Below are 22040 nucleotides of genomic sequence, written 5' to 3' on the forward strand. Positions count from 1 at the left end.
TAAGAAGTAACGATTACTTAGAGGGACTGACAAATGTTAAGGTATTGCAGAATACGGGGAATCTCACTGAAGAGGAGGACCAACTGCAGAATGCTAAGCAGAAAATACGGGATTACCCTGACAATATAAACGAGTTTAGAAAGATTGCTGTTAAGCAAATGTTTTTTGATAACATTAGAGCACAATGACTCAGGCAGCAGAAAGTAGAAAGTGCTGTCGCTAAACTTAGGGAGATAACAAGAGATCCTGCAGATGTATTCAAAATATTTTGGAAATTCTATGAAAGTTTATATAAAGCAGAGAAATATGGAAATTAAGAAAAGATACATATGGAAATGCTTATGGAAGAATTAAATATGCTAAGGTTAGAGGTAGATGAAGCTCAATTATTAACGCTTACGACAGGAGTAGATAAGATAAAAATTGTGATGCATAACATATCTGGGAGAAAGTCCCCAGGAATAGATGTTAGTCCTGTCGAAGTTTGGAAGCTAGGAGGAAAAAATGGAAACATCTGAAAGGTTTTGTTTAACAATATTTTAAGAGGAGGAGGAAAGGTACCAACATCCTGGAAGGAAGCAGTGGTAGCTGTAATACCTAAACAGGGTAAAGATCCATCAGATCCAGCTTCAAATAGGCCCATTTCAATACCAAACCATGATTATAAAATGTTCATGCCTACAACGGCTAAAAGAATGGCAAAAGTAATGCCAAAATTGATAGATATGGATCAATGTGCATTTGTGGAGGAGAGGCAAACATTTAACATTGTTAATGGAATACTGATCCAGGGGGAAGCAGACTGTAAGAAAATACCATTGTTGTTGGGGGGGGTCTTGATGCAAAGAAAGCATTTGACAGAGTAAGCTGGGACCTTATGAGCAAAGGTAATGGAAGTATTTGCATTTCTTGATAAAATTATAAAGTTGATTAGGAGGATATATGAGGGATCGGAGGCAACAATTAAAGTGGGTGGGGTCCTCTCTGATAACTTCTGCTTGAAAATAGGAACCAGGCAGGAGTGTCCCCTTTCCCCTTTGTTATTTGCATTATATTTACACCACTGGCAAAGAAAATAAGGGACTCCGACATTCAAGGATATTAACTGGTATGCTAGTCAAGAAAAGCTGGCTGCATTTGCAGATGATATTTTATATCAGACAAAACTAGAAAGAGACATTACAGTGTTGTGGAACATTTTGAGACAGCTTGAAATCTTTTTGGGATACAAACGTAATGAAGCTAAAACAAAGTTAACAGCGGTAAATTATGTACCCACATATGAATTGGTTCAGCAATATCCATATTTATGGGGACATGATAAAAACTGTATTTTATTTATTTTACATTTATTTACTGGGATAGTCCAATGACACATGTCCTTTTTCAGCGGAGGCCCAGGGAGAAAAGCTCCACATTGAAAATACAAAAGAAATAAAACAGATGAACAATACAGAGGCAACAATATAAGACAATGCAGTGCACGGTATAATTTACAAATTTAGGCTAATTCCGTTTATACACAACATTAGGTATTCTCTAACAAATGATATTCAAACAAACAATAATTCAATGGCTTGTTATAATACTCATACGATAGGACAATGGGCCAACCATGGTTTCAGGTGAATATCTATTACAGTGGAGTATATAATACAGTAATGAAGTAAAAATCTTGGTATAGTCCATGCTCGTTTGATCTTAGGAATAAAGATAGTGGTGTAAGTACACATTATATAGGTAACAGGAGTAGTAGCAGAAGACAGAGTACAGAGACCTTTAGGTATGCTGAGGTATTGGCAAGCCTAGACATTGAGAGGGTGCAGTTAATCAGGGGTAGAGCAGAGAGACAACCATCTGGTTAAGAGGTGTTTTTTTAGAGTAGTTTTAAATTGAGCTAGGGATGTAGTAGGAGTAGTACTTTTTGGCAGTGCATTCCAGACTTTTTCCTATGTAGTTTGGGAAGAGCAAATCACCTACCTGATTGTTGGAGACGTTGATTTGAATATGGTGTTTATTTGTGGAGCGTAATGATCTGTTAGTGGCATAAGGTTGTAGAAGAGTTTGTAGGGGCAGGTATTTTCTCAGTCAGAAAGAATTTTGTGAGCCATTGTTAACTGAATGTAGTGTAGGAGATGGGAGAACTCTAACCAGTTAAGTTGTTTGAGAGCAAAGCAATCGTGGGTTCTAGATGGAAAGTTTGTAGCATATCTGGCAATTTTGTTTTAACAGGATTAGAGTTTTTGTATCTCCGACTTCTTTAGGTTTGTTAGCATGGGAGCAGAGTACAGCAGAGTATATATTAGATGGGTTTGGGCAATGGCAATCCTGGTATTCTTTTGTGAAGCAGTGTTTGCTCCTATATAATGTACCAAGTTTTGTATGTACTTTTTTTATAGTCTGGGAAATGTGTAGATGGAATTTAAGTTTGCAGTCAATTTCTACTCCTAGAAGTTTGATGGGTGTAGATGGGGATATGCTAGTGTTATTTAGTGAGGAGATATGAAATGTGCAACTAGGAGAAACAGAATTATTGGGATGGAATTCATAAGTTTGGTTTTATTAGGGTTTAAGATTAGTTAACTGTTGGTGAACCAGGATTCTACTGAGTGAAAAGCTTTTTGTGTTAGAGAATGAAGTTCAGGTAGTGAGGGTGCAGCACATATAACTGTTATGTCGTCTGCATACTGTATGAAAAGGAGGCCTTGGGGGTTGACAAATGGAGGTTACTGGTAAATACTGAGAATAGAAGTGGGCCTAAGACAGAGCCTTGGGGGACTCCAAGGGTCACTGGCAAAAAGAAGGGATAAGCACTGTTGCCAAGAGATTGCTTGCTGGTGTCCAGTGAGGTAATTCTGGAACCAGGCAAGGGCAGAGCTACAGAAATTTAGTTCGAAGAAGACATTTAGAAGCTTTGCATGTGAAACCATATCAAAGGCTTTTGATAGGTCAGGAAAGATAGAAGATGCATAGTTATTGTTGTTCCTATGACAATTAACAGTGTTAGTAAATGATGTTAGTGTGGTCGTTATGCTGTGGAATGGTTGAAAGCCGTGCTGGGAGTTTTTTTAGGAGTTTATTGGTAGTCAAAATAGTTAGTGACTTGCATATGAATGATCCTCTCTAGAATTTTAGACAGTGGTGATAATACTGCCATTGGTTGATAGTTACCAAAATCAGTTGAGGAGCCATCTTTATGTAAGGGTATTATGTAAGAGGTTTTCCAGATTGGAGGGACTTGTTCTGCTATGGATCGATTTTATTAGTACTGATATAGGATAGGGCATACCATCTGCTGCTAGTTTTAGGTATTCAGTAGGTAAGTTGTCTGCTGCTAGTGTTGTGGGTTTTAGTTTTTTCAGTAGTTTTCGAGATTGTCTGCTTTGTAATAGGCTTTCCTAGTGATCCTGCTGCATATGCTACAAACAGTTGCTCAGTTTTTCTGAAACCTTTTGTTTTGTCCAAGCAGAATCATAGCTGTCTGTGTATATCCCAAGCGTGCAGAAGTCTCTCCCCTTTATTCTGGGGATTTATGTAAAAAGTAGGTAAATGAATGGTTTGGTTTAAGGCCACATTGGAGACCACCTTTGGCATGAATGCTGGGTTTGTCCTAAGAGAAACCCTGTCCTGATGAAAAATGAGGAAAGGTTCCACAGCCATTAATGCCTGTAACTCTGAAACTCTTCTTGCTGAAGTTATTGCTAGGAGCAGAGCAGTTTTCCATGACAAGAATTTTAGATCAGCTGTGCTGGCTGGTTCAAAGGGAGACAGTGTGAGTTTTTCTAAAACAAAATTGAGGTCCCAAGTAGGTACTGGTGCTCTCCTTGGGGGTCTTATATTTTTTGCCCCTCTGAGGTACTGTCGTAGTAGAGGATGTGAAAAAATAGGAGGTTCCGTATTGTAAAGAGCTGAAATGGCAGAGGCATGGATTTTAATAGAGAAATATAAGCCTTTCTCCAGCATCTCAGTTAGGTATTGTAAAATCTGAGGTATATTAGGGATAAGTGGTTCAAGCCCTTATGCCTGGTTCCAAGCACAGAATCACTTCCATTTTTCTTCGTAAGATTTCCTAGTGCTGGGCCTCCTGGCTTCTAAAATGACATCCATAACAGCTTTAGGAGAGAGTTGCAGTCTGAGTGGCTACATTATCTGCCATGCTGCCAGGTTTAAGGTTCTGAGTTGACTGTGCAGAATCTGATTGTTTTGTTGGGTCAGAAGATGAGGAATTTGAGGTAGAAGCCAAGCTGGGCCTTCAGACAAACTCTTTAGGATTGGGTACCAGTGCTGGCGTGGCCAGTCTGGGGCAATCAAGATCATTTTTGGCCTTTCTTGTCTGACTTTTAGTAGTACCTTGGCGAGAAGAGCCATCGGAGGGAAGGCATAGACTGTCAGGCCTTTCCAGCTAAATGATAGAGCATCCACTTTCCATGCTTGAGAGTGATAAGTTCTTGTGCAAAATTTCTATATTTGGTAATTGTGCGGGGAGGCAAAAAGATCCATGTCTGGGCGTCCCCATTTCCTCGTTATCATGCTGAACACTTGTGGATTTAGCTTTCCTTCGTGAGGATCCAAGAGATTTCTGCTTAGTTCATCTGCCAGTGTATTTTTTGTTCCTGGCAGGAATTGTGCCTGCAGATGTACTTGATAGGTCAGTGCTGTGTTCCACAAAGTCATGGTTTGTCTGCATAGGGGGTAGAAATGTGTGCCCCCTTGCTTGTTTATGTACCACATAACTGTGGTATTGTCCGTCTTTATTAATGGTTGTCCTGGATGTATTAGGTCCTTGAAAGCTGTCGGGGCATTCTGTACAGCTAGCATCTCTTTTTGATTGATGTGAAGATGTATTTGTTCCTTGGGCCACGTGCCCTGAATACATTACATTTTCCTGCCATATGTGCCCCCCAGGCATAATCCGATGCATCCATTGTTATTGTCTGCCTGGCTGTGGGTAAGGTGAAAGGCTGTCCCTTGCTGTGGTGACAGGCCTAAGACCACCATCAAAACTCCTGTTGTAGGCAGGGAATTAAAGTTATGATTGTCTCCAGGCTGTGACAATGCTGAGTCCAAACACTTTTTAGATACCATTGTAGTTTCCTCATATGCAGTTTTGCATATAGAATTAGTAGAATGCAGGATGCCATGAAGCCCAGGGCCTGCAGAATTTTTCTTGCAGGGAGCTGGGTTTTTGTTGCCATCATTTGAAAGTAATGAGTCAGTTGCCTTTGTTTGTCTGGCGTGAGATAAGCCATCTGGGCAGTTGTATTTAAGCTTGCACCCAGGAATATTATTCTCTTGAGAGGGTACTAGTTTTGATTTCTTTTCGTTTACTGTGTACCCTAGGCAAATTAACAATCTTTTTAAAAAAGCCAGATGCTTTAGAAGACTGTCCTTGATCTCTGTTTTAATAAGGCAGTCGTCCAAGTAGGGATATAGTTGAATTCCTTTTTGTCTGCAAAATGCAATTACTGGTACCAGGCATTTTGTGCAGACCCTGGGCGCAGTAGATAAGCCAAAGGGTAGTGCAGAGAATTGGTAGTGCATTGAGCCTGCTATGAATCTGAGATATCTTCTGCAAGATTATCTGATTGGGGCATGCAGGTATGCCTCCTTGAGGTCCAAAGTAACTAGCCAAGCCTTCTTGCCCAGCATTGGGAAGAAGTTGCTGTAGTGTTAACATTTTGAATTTTGGAACGTCCAGGAAAGTATTTAGGATTGACAGGTCCAGCATTGGTCTCCAGGCTTTGTCCTTTCTGGGTACTAAGAAAAGTCTTGAGTAAAATCCTTGCCCCTGTTCTTGCTGTGGAACTTTTTGAATAGTTCCCATGTCCATAAGAGCAGCAATCTGTTTTTGTGCCTCTGCTCATTGGTTTTGTGGCAGGTCTGGCATACCTTTTGGTTTTGGAAGCATGTGGAAGTGGAACCTGTAACCTGGAGAGACAATATTCAGCACCCATTGGTCCTGGGTGATCATGTGCCAATTTATTGAGAAAAGTGCTAGCTTTCCTCCTAGGGGTGCTGTCAAAAGGTAAGTGCTTAGCATTTGCAGAGGGAAGTCATTGGGACTGATTCCTATAAGGCTGTGATTTGTCTTCCCCTCCTTTGGAGGCTGAAGCACCCCATTGTTTAGGTCTGTAGGAGCCTTGGGGCTGAGATCTGCCTCTTGGGCATCTGTATCTGCCTCTTTGTGGCCCATCTGACACTGGAAAGGACCAATTTTTTGAAGGCCAGTTTCTGCTAAATCTAAGTGGTTGAACCTGTAAGAAATCTTTCACTGTCTGCATTGACTTTGCTTTATCCTCCATTTTCTTTAACACTTCTGCCTTAACACCAAACAAAGTATCATGCTGTAATGGAGCATCCAATAATTTTACTTTAACATGGACAGGTAACCCAGCCACTGGGGATGCACAAGCCAGTGCATTTCTTTGTGCCAGTCCCAAACCCGGATAAATGGGGAGGGTTGCGTCAGGAAGGGCATCCGGCATAAAATTGTGCCACATCACACATGCAGAAAACTGTACAGAAACTCATATCGGATTAGTCGAGGCCCGGGTTAACGACGACCGCCACCAGTACTGTTGGCCAACAGGGTGCTGGCAGAATTTGGGCTACTGTTGGCCAAAGGAGGAGAAGAGGCGGAAGGCATGCCCGAAGGCAGGTAAGGGCTAGGACTGTGATAGTGAGGGTCAGAACTTTGAATGTTGGCAGTATGACTGGTACAGAGAGGGAGCTAGCTGATATGATGAACTGAAGGACAGTTGGTACATTGTGTGTGCAAGAGACCAGATGGAAGGGGAGCAAGGCTAGGTGTATCGGAGGTGGTTTCAAATTTTCTATCATGGTGTGGATGGGAGGAGAAATGGCGTAGGCATTATCCTGAAGGAAGTGAGTGTTTTGGAGGTGAAAAGAGTGTCGGATAGAGTGATGTTTATGAAGCTGGAAATTGATGGTGTAATGATGAATGTTGTTAGTGCATATGCTCCACAAGTTGGGTGTGCGATGGATGAGAAAGAAAAATTTTGGAGCGAGTTGGATGAAGTGGTGAGGACTGTACCCAAGGGTGAGAGACTGGTGATTGGAGCAGATTTCAATGGGTATGTTGGTGAAGGGAACAGAGGGGACGAGGAAGTGATGGGTAGGCATGGTGTTAAGCAAAGGAATGTAGAAGGTCAGATGGTAGTGGATTTTGCGAAAAGGATGGACATGGCTGTGATGAATACGTATTTTAACAAGAGGGATGAGCATAGGGTGACATACAAGAGTGGAGGAAGATGCACACAGGTGGATTATATCTTATGTAGAAGGGCCAATCTGAAGGAGATTAGAGACTGTAAAGTGGTGGCAGGGGAAAGTGTAGTTAGGCAGCATAGGATGGTGGTTTGTAGGATGACATTGGTGATCAAGAGGAGGAGGATGAGTGTGAGGGCAGCACCAAGGATCAAATGGTGGGAATTGAAAAAGGGTAATTGTGAGGTGATGTTCAGGGAACAGTTAAAACAGGCACTGGGTGGCAGTGAAGAGTTACCGAACAGCTGGGTAACTACAGCAGAGCTAGTAAGAGAGATGGCTAGAAGGGTGCTTGGTGTGACAATCTGGAAAGAGGAAGGAGGACAAGGAGACCTGGTGGTGGAATGAAGAAGTACAGGAGAGTATACAGAGAAAGAGGTTGGCGAAGAAGTGGGATTGTCAAACAGATGAAGAAAGTAGATAAGAGTATAAGGAGATGAGGTGCATGGCAAAGAGAGAGGTGGCGAAGGCTAAGGATAAGGCATATGAAGAGTTGTATAAAAGGTTGGACACTAAGGAGGGAGAAAAGGACCTGTACCGATTGGCTAGACAGAGGGACCAAGCTAGTAAAGATGTGCAGCATGTAAGGGTGATAAAGGATAATGAGGGAAACATACTCACATGCGAGGAGAGTGTGTTGAGCAGATGGAAAGAGTACTTTGAGGGGTTGATGAATGAGAGGAAGAAAAGGTTGGATGATGTGCGGATAGTGAGGAAGTGCAGTGGATTAGCAAGGAGGAAGTAAGGATAGCTATGAAGAGGATGAAGAACGGAAAGGCTGTTGGTCCAGATGACATACCTGTGGAAGCATGGAGGTGTTAAGGTGAAATGGCAGTGGAGTTTTTAACTAGATTGTTTAAAGAAATCTCGGAAAGTGAGAGGATGCCTGAGGAATGGAGAAAGTGTTTTCGTACCAATTTTTAAGAATAAGGGTGATGTGCAGAGCTGTAGTAACTACAGAGGGATTAAACTGATCAGTCACAACATAAAGTTATGGGAAAGAGTAGTGGAAGCTAGGTTAAGAAGGGAGGTGATGATTAGTGATCAGCAGTATGGTTTCATGCCAGGAAAGAGCACTACAGACGCGATGTTTGCTCTGAGAGTGTTGATGGAGAAGTACAGAGAAGGTCAGAAGGAGTTGCATTGTGTCTTTGTGGATTTAAAGAAAGCATATGACAGGGTACCCAGAGAGGAGTTGTGGTATTGTATGAGGAAGTCGGGAGTGTCAGAGAAGTATGTAAGAGTGGTACAAGATATGTACGAGGGTAGTGTGACAGCGGTGAGGTCTGCAGTGGGAGTGACGGATGCGTTTAAGGTGGAGGTGGGATTACATCAAGGATCAGCTCTGAGCCCTTTCCTATTTGCAATGGTGATGGACAGGTTGACAGACAAGATCAGACAGGAGTCCCCATGGACTATGATGTTTGCAGATGACATTGTGATCTGTAGTGAGAGTAGGGAACAGATGGAGGAGACCCTGGAGAGGTAGAGATATGCTCTAGAGAGAACAGGAATGAAGGTCAGCAGGACTAAGACAGGATATATGTGTGTGAATGAGAGGAAGGATAGAGGAATGGTGAGGATGCAGAGAGTAGAGGTGGCGAAGGTGAATGAGTTTAAGTACTTGGGATCAATAGTTCAGAGTAATGGTGAATGTGGAAGAGAGGTGAAGAAGAGAGTACAGGCAGGATGGAGTGGGTGGAGGAGAGTGTCAGGAGTAATTTGTGATAGACGAGTACCAGTAAGAGTGAAAGGGAAGGTCTACAAGAGGGTAGTGACACCAGCTATGTTATACGGGTTGGAGACAGTGGCATTGACAAAAAGGCAGGAGTCAGAGCTTGACGTGACAGAGTTGAAGATGTTAAGATTTGCACTGGGTGTGACAAGGAAAGACAGGATTAGGAATAAGTATATTAGAGGGTCAGCCCAGGTTGAAAGGTTTGGAGACAAAGCCAGAGAGGCAAGACTACGTTGGTTTGGACATGTGCTGAGGAGGGATGCAGAGTATATTGCGAAAAAGATGCTAAGGATGAAGCTGCCAGGTAACAGGAAAAGAGAAAGGTCTAAGATAAGGTTTATGGATGTAGTGAGAGAGGCTATGCAGGTGGTTGGTGTGACAGAGCAAGATGCAGAGGACAGGAGGAAATGGAAACAGTTGATCTGCTGTGGCGACCCCTAACGGGAGCAGCCGAAAGAAGAGGAGGAAGAGGGTCAGGTAACCTTTGTTCTTTCAACCAAGCATGCCTTCGAATAACAGAGCCTGTAACTGCGGCTCTACAAGCCTCCTCTAATGAATCAAAACCACATTGCAGAGTATGCTTTCCCACTTGTTCAACTGCATGCAATAAATCCTGCACTTCCTTACTGTCAGGACTTTCTGTATTTGAAACCATTTTCTGTTTTAACAATGACATGAGGTACTGTTGATATTTAAGCATGTGAAACTGACAGTTTAAAGCTCTTACAGCTAAAGTAGCAGAAGTGTAAACTTTTTTCCCCCATCTGTCCAGAGCTCTGGAATCCCTATCCGAGGGGACAGGATTTTTAGCAGTGGAAGCCTTAACCCCTTTAGGACCCTGAGAAATTGTTTCTGGGTCTGCAGCGGGGTTTTTGTAAAGAAATTTATGAGAGTCAGGGACCCTGTAGTACCTGTCTGGCCTGACACGTGCAGGGGGTAAAGAATCAGGAGACAGACTGGATTCAGAAAAAACATCATCAACAATATCAAGCACAGGGGGGATAGCCAGGGGCCTGTGCTGAGGCAATAAAAGGAAGTCTCTGAGCCTTTTCTTGGATTCTGAATAATCCTGGCTCTCCCAATGGAAATGCTCCCTCATGGTGTGCAGGGTTTCCCCAAAAGAATAATCCTCATGTGGAAAGGCTGAGGGTATGGACTCTTCTGCATCAGAGTTCCTCATAGGGAAGGAGAGAATATCCCTGATCAGAAGAGGAATCAGAGGAAATGGAAACCTGGTCAGAGGAATCATAATCAGTGTCTTGCCTAGGCCTTTTGTCAGGAGGGGGATGGGAACCCCTGATTAAAGTAATTAGGTCTTCGGCCATTTTAAGCATCTGTTTCTTTGGCATGGATGACTGTTCTGGGGAATGCTGTACTTGTTTCCTTGTCTTTAATGGTGTTTTTGACTTTGCTGCTGTAGTGGGCTTAATTGTACGCTGTGAAGGTCTGAAAACACCCTCAGAAGCTGATGCCTGCTCAGCGGCTCCAGACCCATCTGAGGGTATAGCTTCCGTAGGCCCAATACCTTGAGTTTCCACAGGTCTCGGTTTCTCCATGTGGCTGTCGGTTACGGCCTGTGGCTCTGAGGTAGCGGGTGTCAGGGGCTGCGAAAGCACCTCACTGAGAACCGGCGACTGTCCTAGAAGAGGCTTTGTCGTCGGTTTTGGACCTCGGATGCCTGTCCTTTTCTTTGTCTTTGCGTTTTTTAATAAATTCCAGTCGTCAGTTGTTCCGACGGCATTATGTAATTAAACCTTCGGCCAAAATAATGTAAAGTAAAATCAAACTGGCATTTAATAGTGCGTTTATTGAATCTAGCACAAAACCGACAACTAGTAATGTCGTGGTCAGGGCCTAGGCAAGGAATACAGTAACAGTGAAAGTCCTTATGAGGTATTTGCTTCCCACAAGAAATACAATTATTAACTTTTACTGACATCGGTCTGGAGCCAGAAAAAGTTTCCCCAAGTCGGCCGACCAGCACTTGCGAACTGCTTTTGCTTCGGGCACCATGCGGCAAGAAAGACGGAAGAAAATGGCGTCGGTTGCAACTTTTACACCCCTAGCGCACTGACGTCAGGGAAGAGGCGACAGCAACCGACGCCGGACCAAGACTTTGGAACTCGGGCTGACTGCGCGTTGCCTGCCAGCAGGATGACCCAAGTGTAATGACTGCAACAGTGAAACACGATGAACATCCTGCAAAGTTGCATAGTCTTAGATACAGTTACATTCTCGTCAGAGAAAACTCCATTCAACTGGCTAGTTATTACAGAATGAACTTCAACAAAACAGAAGGCAACCATTTACCCAACTGCAGCACAATGAACACAATTCTGACGTTACTGTTGTCATAGCCAGTAGAAAACTGTGCTTTATAGCAAAATATAAAAGCATTCTTGTCAAAACAGTAGAACTTGTTTTTTTTTTTTTTTTTTATCTAAGTGGTTGTTCAGAACTAGAAAGCAGAACAAACCACCAGAGAACACAAATTCAAAAACTGCCAAGGTAACAGAAATAAATTAAAATCCAGCCGGTATAGCACTTTTCCAAAGCAGAACAGAACACAGTTCTGAAGTCCTAATTCTATAAAGGATTGTACTGCTTTCTTAGTAAGTGGAGCCAACAACAAATGAGACATACATGATCCTCAACTGAGCTGGGTCCAGAGGAGTTATAACACCCTTGCTGTTGCTTCCTTGAAAGATGCTAGGTCGCTGCTGTAAAATATTATCCTGAGACCTCATGGATGGAGATGGGGAACGTATGTAGCCATGGCTTCCAGGTCTTCCGGGCTGTTCTGTGCCTAGGTGATAAAATGAGACTTAAATGTTAACTTGTACTACAGTTTCCCATACTCTGAGACATACAAAACAAACTGGAATTTGAGAATGGAAGTAAATGCTAATGGCTAAGAAATAATGGACACTGTCACTTACCTTCTATCATTATTACACATTTTATTAGACTCTTTAATGTTTTGTTAATTAATATTTTGTTAAAAACACCATAGGAAATGGGCAGTTATGAAAAAGGAAAGTTGTGTATGAACTTACCGTAACAGCAAATGTCCAAACAGATCACTGCTGTAGTATTTCTGACAAATGTGAGACATGCCATCAAGGACACTATGTCCAGCCAGTATACCAAAGCTTGGGTGCCTTCCTTTCACTCTGTACATCTGACACATGACCCAGTTGAGTGAATGCTTGCTGGTACATAAGGGGCATACTGCCACAAAGTTCCACAAAACATTTTTGCCCCAGACAGAGAAATGGGGCAAAAAACAGAAAAAGGAAACAGGCATGTCAGCAAAGGAAGGAGGATATATGGATCAAGTATAATACGGCCAAAAGAGAGCAGAATATAAAAGAGATAGGGGAAAACCAAGGGTGCAAAACACTGCAACTATTATCTCTTCAGGCATCTAATGTTAAGTTCTTATACAATTGTACTATGGCCTTTATTTGATCACTGTTGCAGTACTGTTCACATATGGGAAGTTTCCCCAAGTTTTTAGAATATCTGGGAAGAGGACTAAACTGCAAAAGTGGAGTATAGCATTCTTCGCAGGACTGATCTAATAAAACCAGTTCTTGCTCTAGAGATGGCATTAGTTTAGTACTGTTTGTAAAGGTGTGTATGGAAGACCAAATGGCTGCTTCTAAAATTAATTTAGTGTCCAGCCCATTGAAAAAGGCATCACAAGAAGCAACAGCCCTGATAGAATGAGCCTGGACTGGACCAGAAAGGAATTTTCAACGAAAGGAACAAATACATACCGCCAAAGAAATCCATCTGGGGATGGTATGCTTTGAGACAGGACAACCCACCTTCTTACACTGATAGGAGATAAATAGCTGATCAGATTTTCTTGTATAGTCTTTAGTTTTGTCCAAACAGAATCTGAGCTGCATATGCACATCTAGCAAATGTACAATTCTCTCTCCCCTTATCCTGAGAAAAAAGGAAAGAAGGTAGGCAGGTTAATACACTGTCTCAAAGATATTTCATTTACAACTTTTGCCATAAAGTAAGGACTGGTCCTAAGGGATATCCTGTCCTTGTGAAAAATATGTAAAAGAGAAGCCCTAAGAGCTTGCAGCTCTGAAATTCTTTTAGCTGAAGTGATTAGCCATTAGCAAACTAGTTAATTAAGTGCAGAACTTTAGAGGTAGAAGAGTTAGGCTAAAAGGGAGAACAATTTAATGTTTTTTTTAAGACATAACTCAGATCCCAAGGAGCAGGGATAGACTTCTTTGGAGGTCTGATGTTAAGGGCATCTTTTACGAACTGCATTACTTTTAACAAGTACAGAGAGAGGTGGCTCTATAGGTAAACAGGAGGAGATGGCTGACAAATGTACTTTTACTCACAAAAATAAGAAAGAATAGTAGGGATATGTGGTTGATAATGGTCTTGATGTTTCTTTTGACACCAAACAGAAATGTCTTCCATATGGAAGAGTAAGATGTAAGCATGTCTAAATGGAATCAAAATCCTTCTGTCCAAACCACCATGTACAAGGTTTGTAAGTTCAACTGAAGTCTTGCATGAGTAAAAACCATCCTGGTTAGAGCATACCCCACTGAGGGGCAATATGTAGGAAGACCTCTTAGATTAGCATCCACTCATGAGGTTCTGTCCTGATTTTGCTCAAGTAATACACCACTGTGGTCATCTCGGAAGGGATGTTAACTGCCAGTGTGCATAGGTAATATTTTTTCCTCCCCTTGTTTGTAGATGTACCACATTACAGTAGTACTGTCCACTAGAAAATGAAGGACTCCTGGGGACCAAAGGTGATGCAAAGACTGGAGGACTAGGATGACAAAGTAGTTATGTACTCACCATAATGTTCCATGTTTGTTGTCCATACTCTTGCTTTCATTCTTGATGGTTGGGTTCGGAACAGAGGATCGGTTCCAACTCGGCCACATACTAAAGCTTGAGAGCTTTTACTGGCTCGAGGTGGGTCTGTACCGCTTATTGAAAGCTGATAACATTGAACGATAGTTGATCGATCTCTAAAGGTCGAACAACCAAAATAGCGAAGACACGGAACATGGGGCATTGTCGGGAGTTTGCCATTTCCTCCACTGTGGTGCGATCTCGGAGTTGGTATATTTACGTAGGTGGGGTGTGGGGAGCACACACACACCCACATCGGGGTGTGTGGGGGATGAAGACCCCCCCACTATTTTTTTTTTTTGCATAACAGTGATTGTTTTTTTCCCTGGGGAAAAAAAAAAATAGCTGTTCTGTGTCTTTGCTATTTTGGTTGTTCAACCTTTAGTGTTCGATCAACTAGCATTCGATGTTATCAGCTTTCGATAAGCTGATATAGACCCGGCTTCGAGGCTACACCCTATCCCAAGATGCCTAGTGACAGTTACCCAGATCTCGTTTGTAAGAAACTAATCACTAGACTATCTAACCCACCATAGTAAAAGCAACAAACTCTATGCCTAAAACTCATGAGGCATGAAGGGAATCAGAGAACTCATAGCCAATTTATTTTATATTTGTTTACCGGGAAGGTCCAACTGGATATATGTCCATTTTCAGCAGAGGCCTGGGGAGAAAGGCTCCTCGTTAGTAGATTACATTAGTAACATTTACAAATGAATGTAGTATACAGTCTTCAGCAAGGTTACAAACATTTATAGAATGTGGTTGGCACAATTAGTTAAGGCATCCAAGTTTCACGCAGTGTTTCACACAAATCCAAATTGTAGCTTGCTACAGACCCCCCACCATGCCCCAGGATTCACACTCCCCATTTCTTGATACACTGGAAAGTATTAGGGTACAACCCAACACCCTAATAATGGGCGATTTCAACTACCCCAGCATTAACTGGGAAAACTACTCATGTACCAACTCTTTTGCTCAACGTTTTCTAGAATTCCTAAATTCCAACGCCTTGGATCAACTTATTCACACCCCCACCAGGGGCAGCAATATCCTAGACCTGGTCATTACCAACATGGGAAACCGGTGTTCCACACCAGAGGTCAATTCCTCGTTGGTCAGATCCGATCACAAGCTAATCAGCCTAGACATCCACATCCCACCCCCAGCTCCAATTAGGGAAACCATCTTAAAAAACTTCTCCTAAGCAAATTCCACACTTCTTAAGACAGAAGTGGCAAACTTCATGACACCCATGCAGACCGACAATAGAGGTATGACTGCCGAATCCTACACAAATGCACTTTATAAGCACTTACACGAGTGCATGGATCATGCTATCCCTAATAGAACCAAGATGTTATCCTCCACAAAAAGGAAGCCAAATCTGGTGATCCTCTGCCATAAACAAACTCTACAACAGAAGAAAGAAACTGTTGCAAAAAAGAGTAAAATTCCATCACTGGAGGAACTCCCTGGTCAACCTCAGTAAGAAGCTGAGATCCCTCATAAAATCCTCCAAAGCTAGTTACGAAAACAAAATTGCCACGGACACTAAATACAACCACAAAGCATTCTTGCCACGGACACTAAATACAACCACAAAGCATTCTATAGCTATGTCAAGAATCTAAATGGGAACACACAGATCTGCTCTGAGTTACAGCACAATGGCACTAAATATACAGAACCAACTGATATTGCCAACATCCTAGCAGATAGGTTCAGTGCTAACTTTACCCCCCTCTCACCCCCTAGAGGGCCCATCACTATACCGGAAGAATGCAAAGTTCCTATAATCACGGCTGCACAGGTAAAAAAAACATACTCTCCAAAGCCAAGAACACAGCATCCATGGGACCTGACAATATCTCAGGCTGCGTTCTACACGAACTACAGAATGAACTGGCACCCTACCTAAGTACCATGTTCAATCATAGCCTCACCTCAGGCTTTGTACCCACTGAATGGCGCACCGCGACGGTTATCCCACTCCACAAAAGGGGAGCCACTACGGACCCCGGGAACTACCGCCCCATTAGCCTGACGAGCCTGGTCTGCAAGGCCATGGAACGTATCATTGTGGAACTCAGACATTGGTAATCTCCAAACTCTGGACCCTACCCAGTTTGGATTTGTAAAAGGCAGATCATGTCTCCTAAACCTGACTGACTTCTTTGAAGCAGTCACCAAAGCCATAGATGAGGGTAAAATGGTTCACACAGCTTATCTAAATCTCGCCAAGGCTTTCAACACCATCCCTCACTCTGGAATTATAGATAAGCTCACTAAACTAGGTATAAATCCTTATGTTACAAGATGGGTTGCCAACTGGCTCACGGACAGAACAGACACTGTGAAAGTAGCAGATTCCAAATCCGACATCAGACCAGTGACAAGTGGAGTACCACAGGGTTCAGTCCTGGGTCCTCTCCTGTTTGGTATCTACTTCTCTGAAAAGTGCAGGCCAACACAGAAGGTCTTTGGCTAACAAAGTTTGCAGATGACTGCAAACTAGGAGCCATAATCGAAACCCCTAACGATGTGTACAAACTACAAAAGGGCCTCACTGAGACGGATACCTGGTGTCAAAGCCATGGCCTGAAGCTCAATGCCAAAAAGTGTATTGTCATCCCCTTTGGTAAAAACTCTGTACCCATGAACTAACACATAGCTGGTAGTCTACTTAATGCCGAAAATGTGATAAGAGACCTTGGGACACAGGTGGACAGTAGTCTCTCTTTTGATAATCACATCGCTACAGTGGTCAGGAAATCCTTCTACATGGCTCATCTCATCACAAAAGGATTCTCATCCAGAAAAAGAGAGGTCATTGTTCCCCTCTAGTCATCACTCATTAGACCCATTATAGAGTACAACGCCCCTTTTGGTATGTACCTCACAAGACATCTACAACAACTGGAAAGACCACAGAAATACCTCACAAAGAGGATTACTGGCCTCAAACAGATGCCCTATGCAGACCATCTCAAAAAACTACAGCTTTACTCCCATCGCATATCGCCTACTCAGGGGCGATCTCTGCCTAACATACAAAGCTATGTCAAACCCAGAGCTGTTGGACATGCTCCACTTAAAGAAATACCAATCCCTCCGAGCTACATGCTCTAGGGACCTAAACCTTGTCACCACAATAAACAGAACATGCTGGAGGGATAGATTCCTGTCCCAGAGACTTCCCATACTCTGGAAAGTACAGTTTTGTACCTACCATAAATGTACATGTTCGAATGCTAATACAGCTGCAGTCATAACAGATGGGTTATCCTGCCGTCAGGCGGGTCCTCGGTCGGCCGAATTCCAAAGTCTAGGTCCGGCGTCGGTTGTCGTTGCTTCCTCCCTGACGTCAGTGCGGCAGGGGTATAAAAGAACCAGCCGACGCCATCTTCTTCAGTTTTTCTTGCCCCAGATGTCAGGTGCCCCCAGAAGGAAGGCAAAACATAAACTTATGTAATAATGCAATGTAAAATAATCAAAAAACAGTAGTTTGCAAGCAAATACACCATAAAAGAATACCCCAATCAGGTTGTATGAGAAGGTGTTTGTCATAGGCCTGTCCCAATAGGGGATGGAGGGAGGGAAACGTGGACTGCAGCTGTATTAGCACTCGAACATCTACATTTATGGTAGGTACAAAACTGTACTACGTTCATCGTGCATACAGCTGCAGTCATAACAGATGGGTAGAATCCCAAAGCTAACAAGGGGTGGCAGGCACTAAGTGAAACTAGGAGGAGCAAGGATGCCCTGCAAGACTGCTGTGGCAAAGCCCGCTCTAGATTTAGAGTAAAGTGGAAGGTGATAGTGCTAGGAGAAAGTGTGCACAGAACTCCAAGTGGCTGCTTCCAAAATGTCCTTGGTAGGAACCCCCCTGAGAAAAGCTGCAGAGGTAGCTGTGGCCCTTGTGGAGTGGGATCTGATGCTTGAAGGCACAGTTTTTCCATGAAATGAGTAACAAAAGCGTATGCAGTGGGCTATCCATTTTGAGATTGTCTGTTTGGTTTCCTTGAGCACCTGTAGCATAGGACACAAAGAGTTGCACGGATTTTCTGAATGGCTTTGTCCTGTCCAAATAATAATGAAGTTGTCTCTGAATGTCCAAAGAATGTAGTAGTCTTTCCCCTTTGTTTTGGGTTAGGATAAAAGGCAGGTAAGTGGATGGTCTGATTCAAGGCTACACTGGATACTACCTTTGGCATAAAGGAAGGATTGGTTCATAAGGAAACTCTGTCCTGATGGAAAATGATGAAAGGTTGCACAGCCATGAGGGCCTGTAGTTCCGAAACCCTGCATGCTGAGGTGATAGCCAGAAGGAAGGCTGTTTTCCATGACAAATATTGCAGTTCTGTTGAAGCAGCTGGCTCAAATGGAGGCAGGGTCAGTTTTTCCAAAATGAAGTTGAGGTCCCAAGCAGGTACTGGTGGTTTCCTTGGGGGTTTTATATTCTTAGCCCCTCTGAGGAACGGTCTTATGAGAGGATGAGAGAATAAAGGAGGATCTGTGTTGTATTGTGCAGAAATGGCTGAAGCATGGATCTTGATGGAGGGAGAAGGAAAGTCCACTGTTTAACATCTCAGCTAGGTACTGTAATATTTGAGGTAAATTTATTACCCAAGGATTCTGGCCCTTTTTCTGATTCCAGGCACAAAACCGTTTCCATTTGGCGGAGCAGGCTTTTCTAGTAGAAGGTCTTCTGGCCTCCCAAGATGACATCTTGCACCTCCTTGGAGAGGAGGGTCTGTTGGGAAATAAAGGGATTGTCCATGCGGCTAGATTGAGGGTTTTCAGCTGACTGTGAAGAGTTTTGAAGTTGTGCTGGGACAACAGAAGAGGCACTAGAGGCAGGATCCATGGTGGGTAATGCGTCAGGCTCTTCAGGAGTGGATACCAGTGTTGTCTTGGCCAGTCTGGAGCAATGAGAAACATGTTTGGCCTCTCTGCTCTGGCTTTTAATAGAACTTTGGGCAGCAGAGGAAGAGGTGGAAAGGCATAGACTGTCAATGTTGTCCAATTGAAAGAAAGTGTGTCCACTTTCCAGGCCTGTGGATGATAGGTCCTTGAGCAAAATTTTTTCAGTTGGTAATTTCTGTGGGTAGCAAAGAGATCTATGTCTGGCTGTCCCCATGCCTGAGTTATCTTTCCGAAAACTTGAGGATGCAACTTCCATTCGTGTGGATCTGTCATATTTCTGCTTAGGCTGTCTGCCAGTGTGTTTTCCTTCCCTGGCAAGAATTGTGCTTGAAGTTGGATTTGCAATTCCAGAGCCGTGTTCCAAAGGGACATGGCTAGTCTGCACAGGGGGTATGAATGAGTTCCTCCCTGTTTGTTTATGTACCACATCACTGTGGTGTTGTCTGTCCTTATCAATAGCTGGCCTGGATGCAGTAGGTCTTTGAAGGCCATAATAGTATTTTGTACTGCTAGCATTTCCTTTTGATTGATGTGTAGGTGCTTCTCTTTTTGGGACCATTTTCCCTGAATGCACTGATCTGTCATGTGCGCCCCCCAGGCGTAGTCCGAGGCGTCTGTTGTGATGATTTGATTTGCTTGAGGCATGCAGAAGGGGAGGCCTATGTTTCTTTGGCATGCTTGTGCCCACCACAGAAATTCCTTTTGAAGACATGGAATGAGTGGTATAATTGTTTCCAAACTGTGGCTGTGTTGAGACCATAAGTTTTTTAAGGTACCATTGAAGTTTCCTCATATGCAGCTTTGCACATGGGATCAGCATGATGCAAGATGCCATGAATCCCAGAGCCTGCAGGACTTTCCTTGCAGTCAGCCTGGTGAAGGTTGCCATTTTGCTGAAGTATTGAGATAGTTGCCCTTGCTTCTCTGGCGTGAAGTAGGCCATATGGGTGTTTGTATTCAAGCTGGCACCCAGGAAAATAATTGTTTGAGAGGGTATTAGTTTTGATTTCTTTTTGTTGACTGTGTATCCCAGAAAGTTCAACAGTTTTTTTACAAACGCCAGGTGTTTCAGAAGTATGCACTTGCTGTCCGCTTGGAGCAGGCAGTCGTCCAGATATGGGAATATTTGTATCCCTTGAAGTCTGCAGAAGGCAATTACTGACGCCACGCATTTCGTAAACACTCTGGGCGCAGTAGATAAGCCAAAGGGCAATGCAGAGAATTGATAATGGGTTGAACCTGCAAGAAATCTGAGGTATCTTCTGCAATCTTGTCTGATAGGGACATGCAGGTATGCCTCCTTGAGGTCCAATGTTACCACCCAAGACTCCTTGCCCAACATGGGAAGAAGCTGCTGTAATGTGAGCATCTTGAATTTTGGTACGAGTAAATATGTGTTTAGGATGGATAGGTCTAAAATAGGTCTCCAATTTTTGTCCTTCCTTGGTACCAGGAATAGTCTGGAATAAAAACCTTGACCCTGTTCTTTTGCAGGTACCTCTTGAATAGCTTTCATGTCCATGAGAGCTGAAATTTGTTTTTGTGCCTCTGCCCTTTGATTTTGTGGCAGGTTTGGCATGCCTCTCATTTTTGGAAGGGTGTGAAAGTGGAATATGTAGCCTCTGTCTATAATGTCCAGGATCCATTTGTCTTTTGTGACAATATGCCAATTTTTTGAAAATAATGCCAGTTTTCCGCCTAAAGGTGCTGCCATTAAAGCTTTGCTTGGCATGCAAAGGGGAAAGTCATTGTGTCTGCTTTCTGAATGACTGTGATCTATCTTCTCCACCTCTTGGTGTAGGTGCTTGCCATTGTCTGGCTCTGAATGATCCTTAAGATTGCCCTCTACCCCTCGGGTGCCTGTATCTGCCTCTTTGAGGTCTGTCCATGGCTGGAAAGGACCAATTTTTTGAAGGCCAGTTTCTGCTGAAACATGGAGGTTGTACCTGTAGGAAATCTTTCACTGTTTGCATTGATCTTGCCTTTTCCTCTATTTTCTTTAGTACCTCCTCAGCGTTAACACCAAACAATACATCTTTTTGAAGAGGTGCATCTAGTAATTTAGCTTTGACATGATCTGGTAACGTTTGCTCTTTGAGCCAAGCATGTCTACGTATGACAGACCCTGTAACAGCAGCTCTACATGAGGCCTCTAAAGCATCAAAACCACACTGCAAGGTATGTTTACCCACTTGCTCTGCACTATGCAACAAATCCTCCAATTCCTTTAAATCTGGTTGCTCAGGTTGTGTCATTTTGCTTTTCAACTGAGATAACAAAAACTGTTGATACTTTAACATATGGAACTGACAGTTTAATGCCCTCATGGTTAAAGTGGCTGAGGTGTACACCTTTTTCCCCCACCTTTCTAAAGTTCTGGAATCTCTCTCTGAAGGTAATGGGTTTTTAGCAGTAGAGGCCTTAATTCCCTTGGGACCCTGTGAAATAGTTTCTGGGTCAGCAGCATGGCTTTTGTATAGGAACTGGTGTGAATCAGGAACCCGGTAATACCTGTCAGGTTTAACAGGAGCTGGAGGTAAAGAATCTGGGTTGAGGCTGGCTTCTGTGTACACATCATCTAATATATCCAAGACAGGAGGGATTAGCCATAGGCCTGTGCTGGGGAAGCAAGAGAAAATCCCTGAGCCTTTTCTTGGAATCTGAGTAATCTTGGCCTTCCCAGTGAAAGTGTTCCCTCAAGGTATGTAGGGTTTCCCCAAAAGAATAGTCCTCAGGGGGGGAGACCGAGGGAATGGACTCCTCAGCATCAGAGTCTTCAAAAGGGGAATATGAATATTCCTGGTCCACAGAATGTTCTGAGGTAATAGAGGCTTAATCTGAGGAAGGGTAGTCTTCCTCCAATCTGGGCCTTTTGTCCGAGGGGGGTTGAGAACCCCTGATAAGAGTAATCAAATCCACAGCCATTTTGAGCATCTGTTTTTTAGGCATGGGGCCTTGAGAGGGGGTCTGTGGACCTTGTTTTTTAGTTTTCATGTCTGCTTTAGATTTTGTGAAAGCCTTAATGGAAAATGAAGAAGGCCTGAAGACACCTTGAGAAGTGGCAGGCCTGTCTAAACTCTGAGTTTCCCCGCCAAGAGTGGCGTTGGTATCTGTAGTTGTAATGGGGGCCGAGCAGCCTGCGACCTCAGGCACAGAAGACACCGGTAAT

General features: G+C 43.2%; 1 protein-coding gene across 1 annotated transcript in view; it reads right to left on the minus strand.

Annotated features, from left to right (window-relative positions):
- The window catches only part of NCOR1 (nuclear receptor corepressor 1), a 4682182-nt gene that overhangs the window by 538336 nt on the left and 4121806 nt on the right, over positions 1–22040 (minus strand). The window contains exon 36 of the mRNA XM_044054890.1: positions 11669–11831. Coding sequence (XP_043910825.1) covers positions 11669–11831 — 163 coding nt within the window. The remainder of the gene's footprint in view (positions 1–11668; positions 11832–22040) is intronic.

Source organism: Protopterus annectens, chromosome 13.part0 (genome assembly GCF_019279795.1).
Source record: "Protopterus annectens isolate FY-2018-M chromosome 13.part0, PAN1.0, whole genome shotgun sequence".
NCBI lineage: Eukaryota > Metazoa > Chordata > Ceratodontiformes > Protopteridae > Protopterus > Protopterus annectens.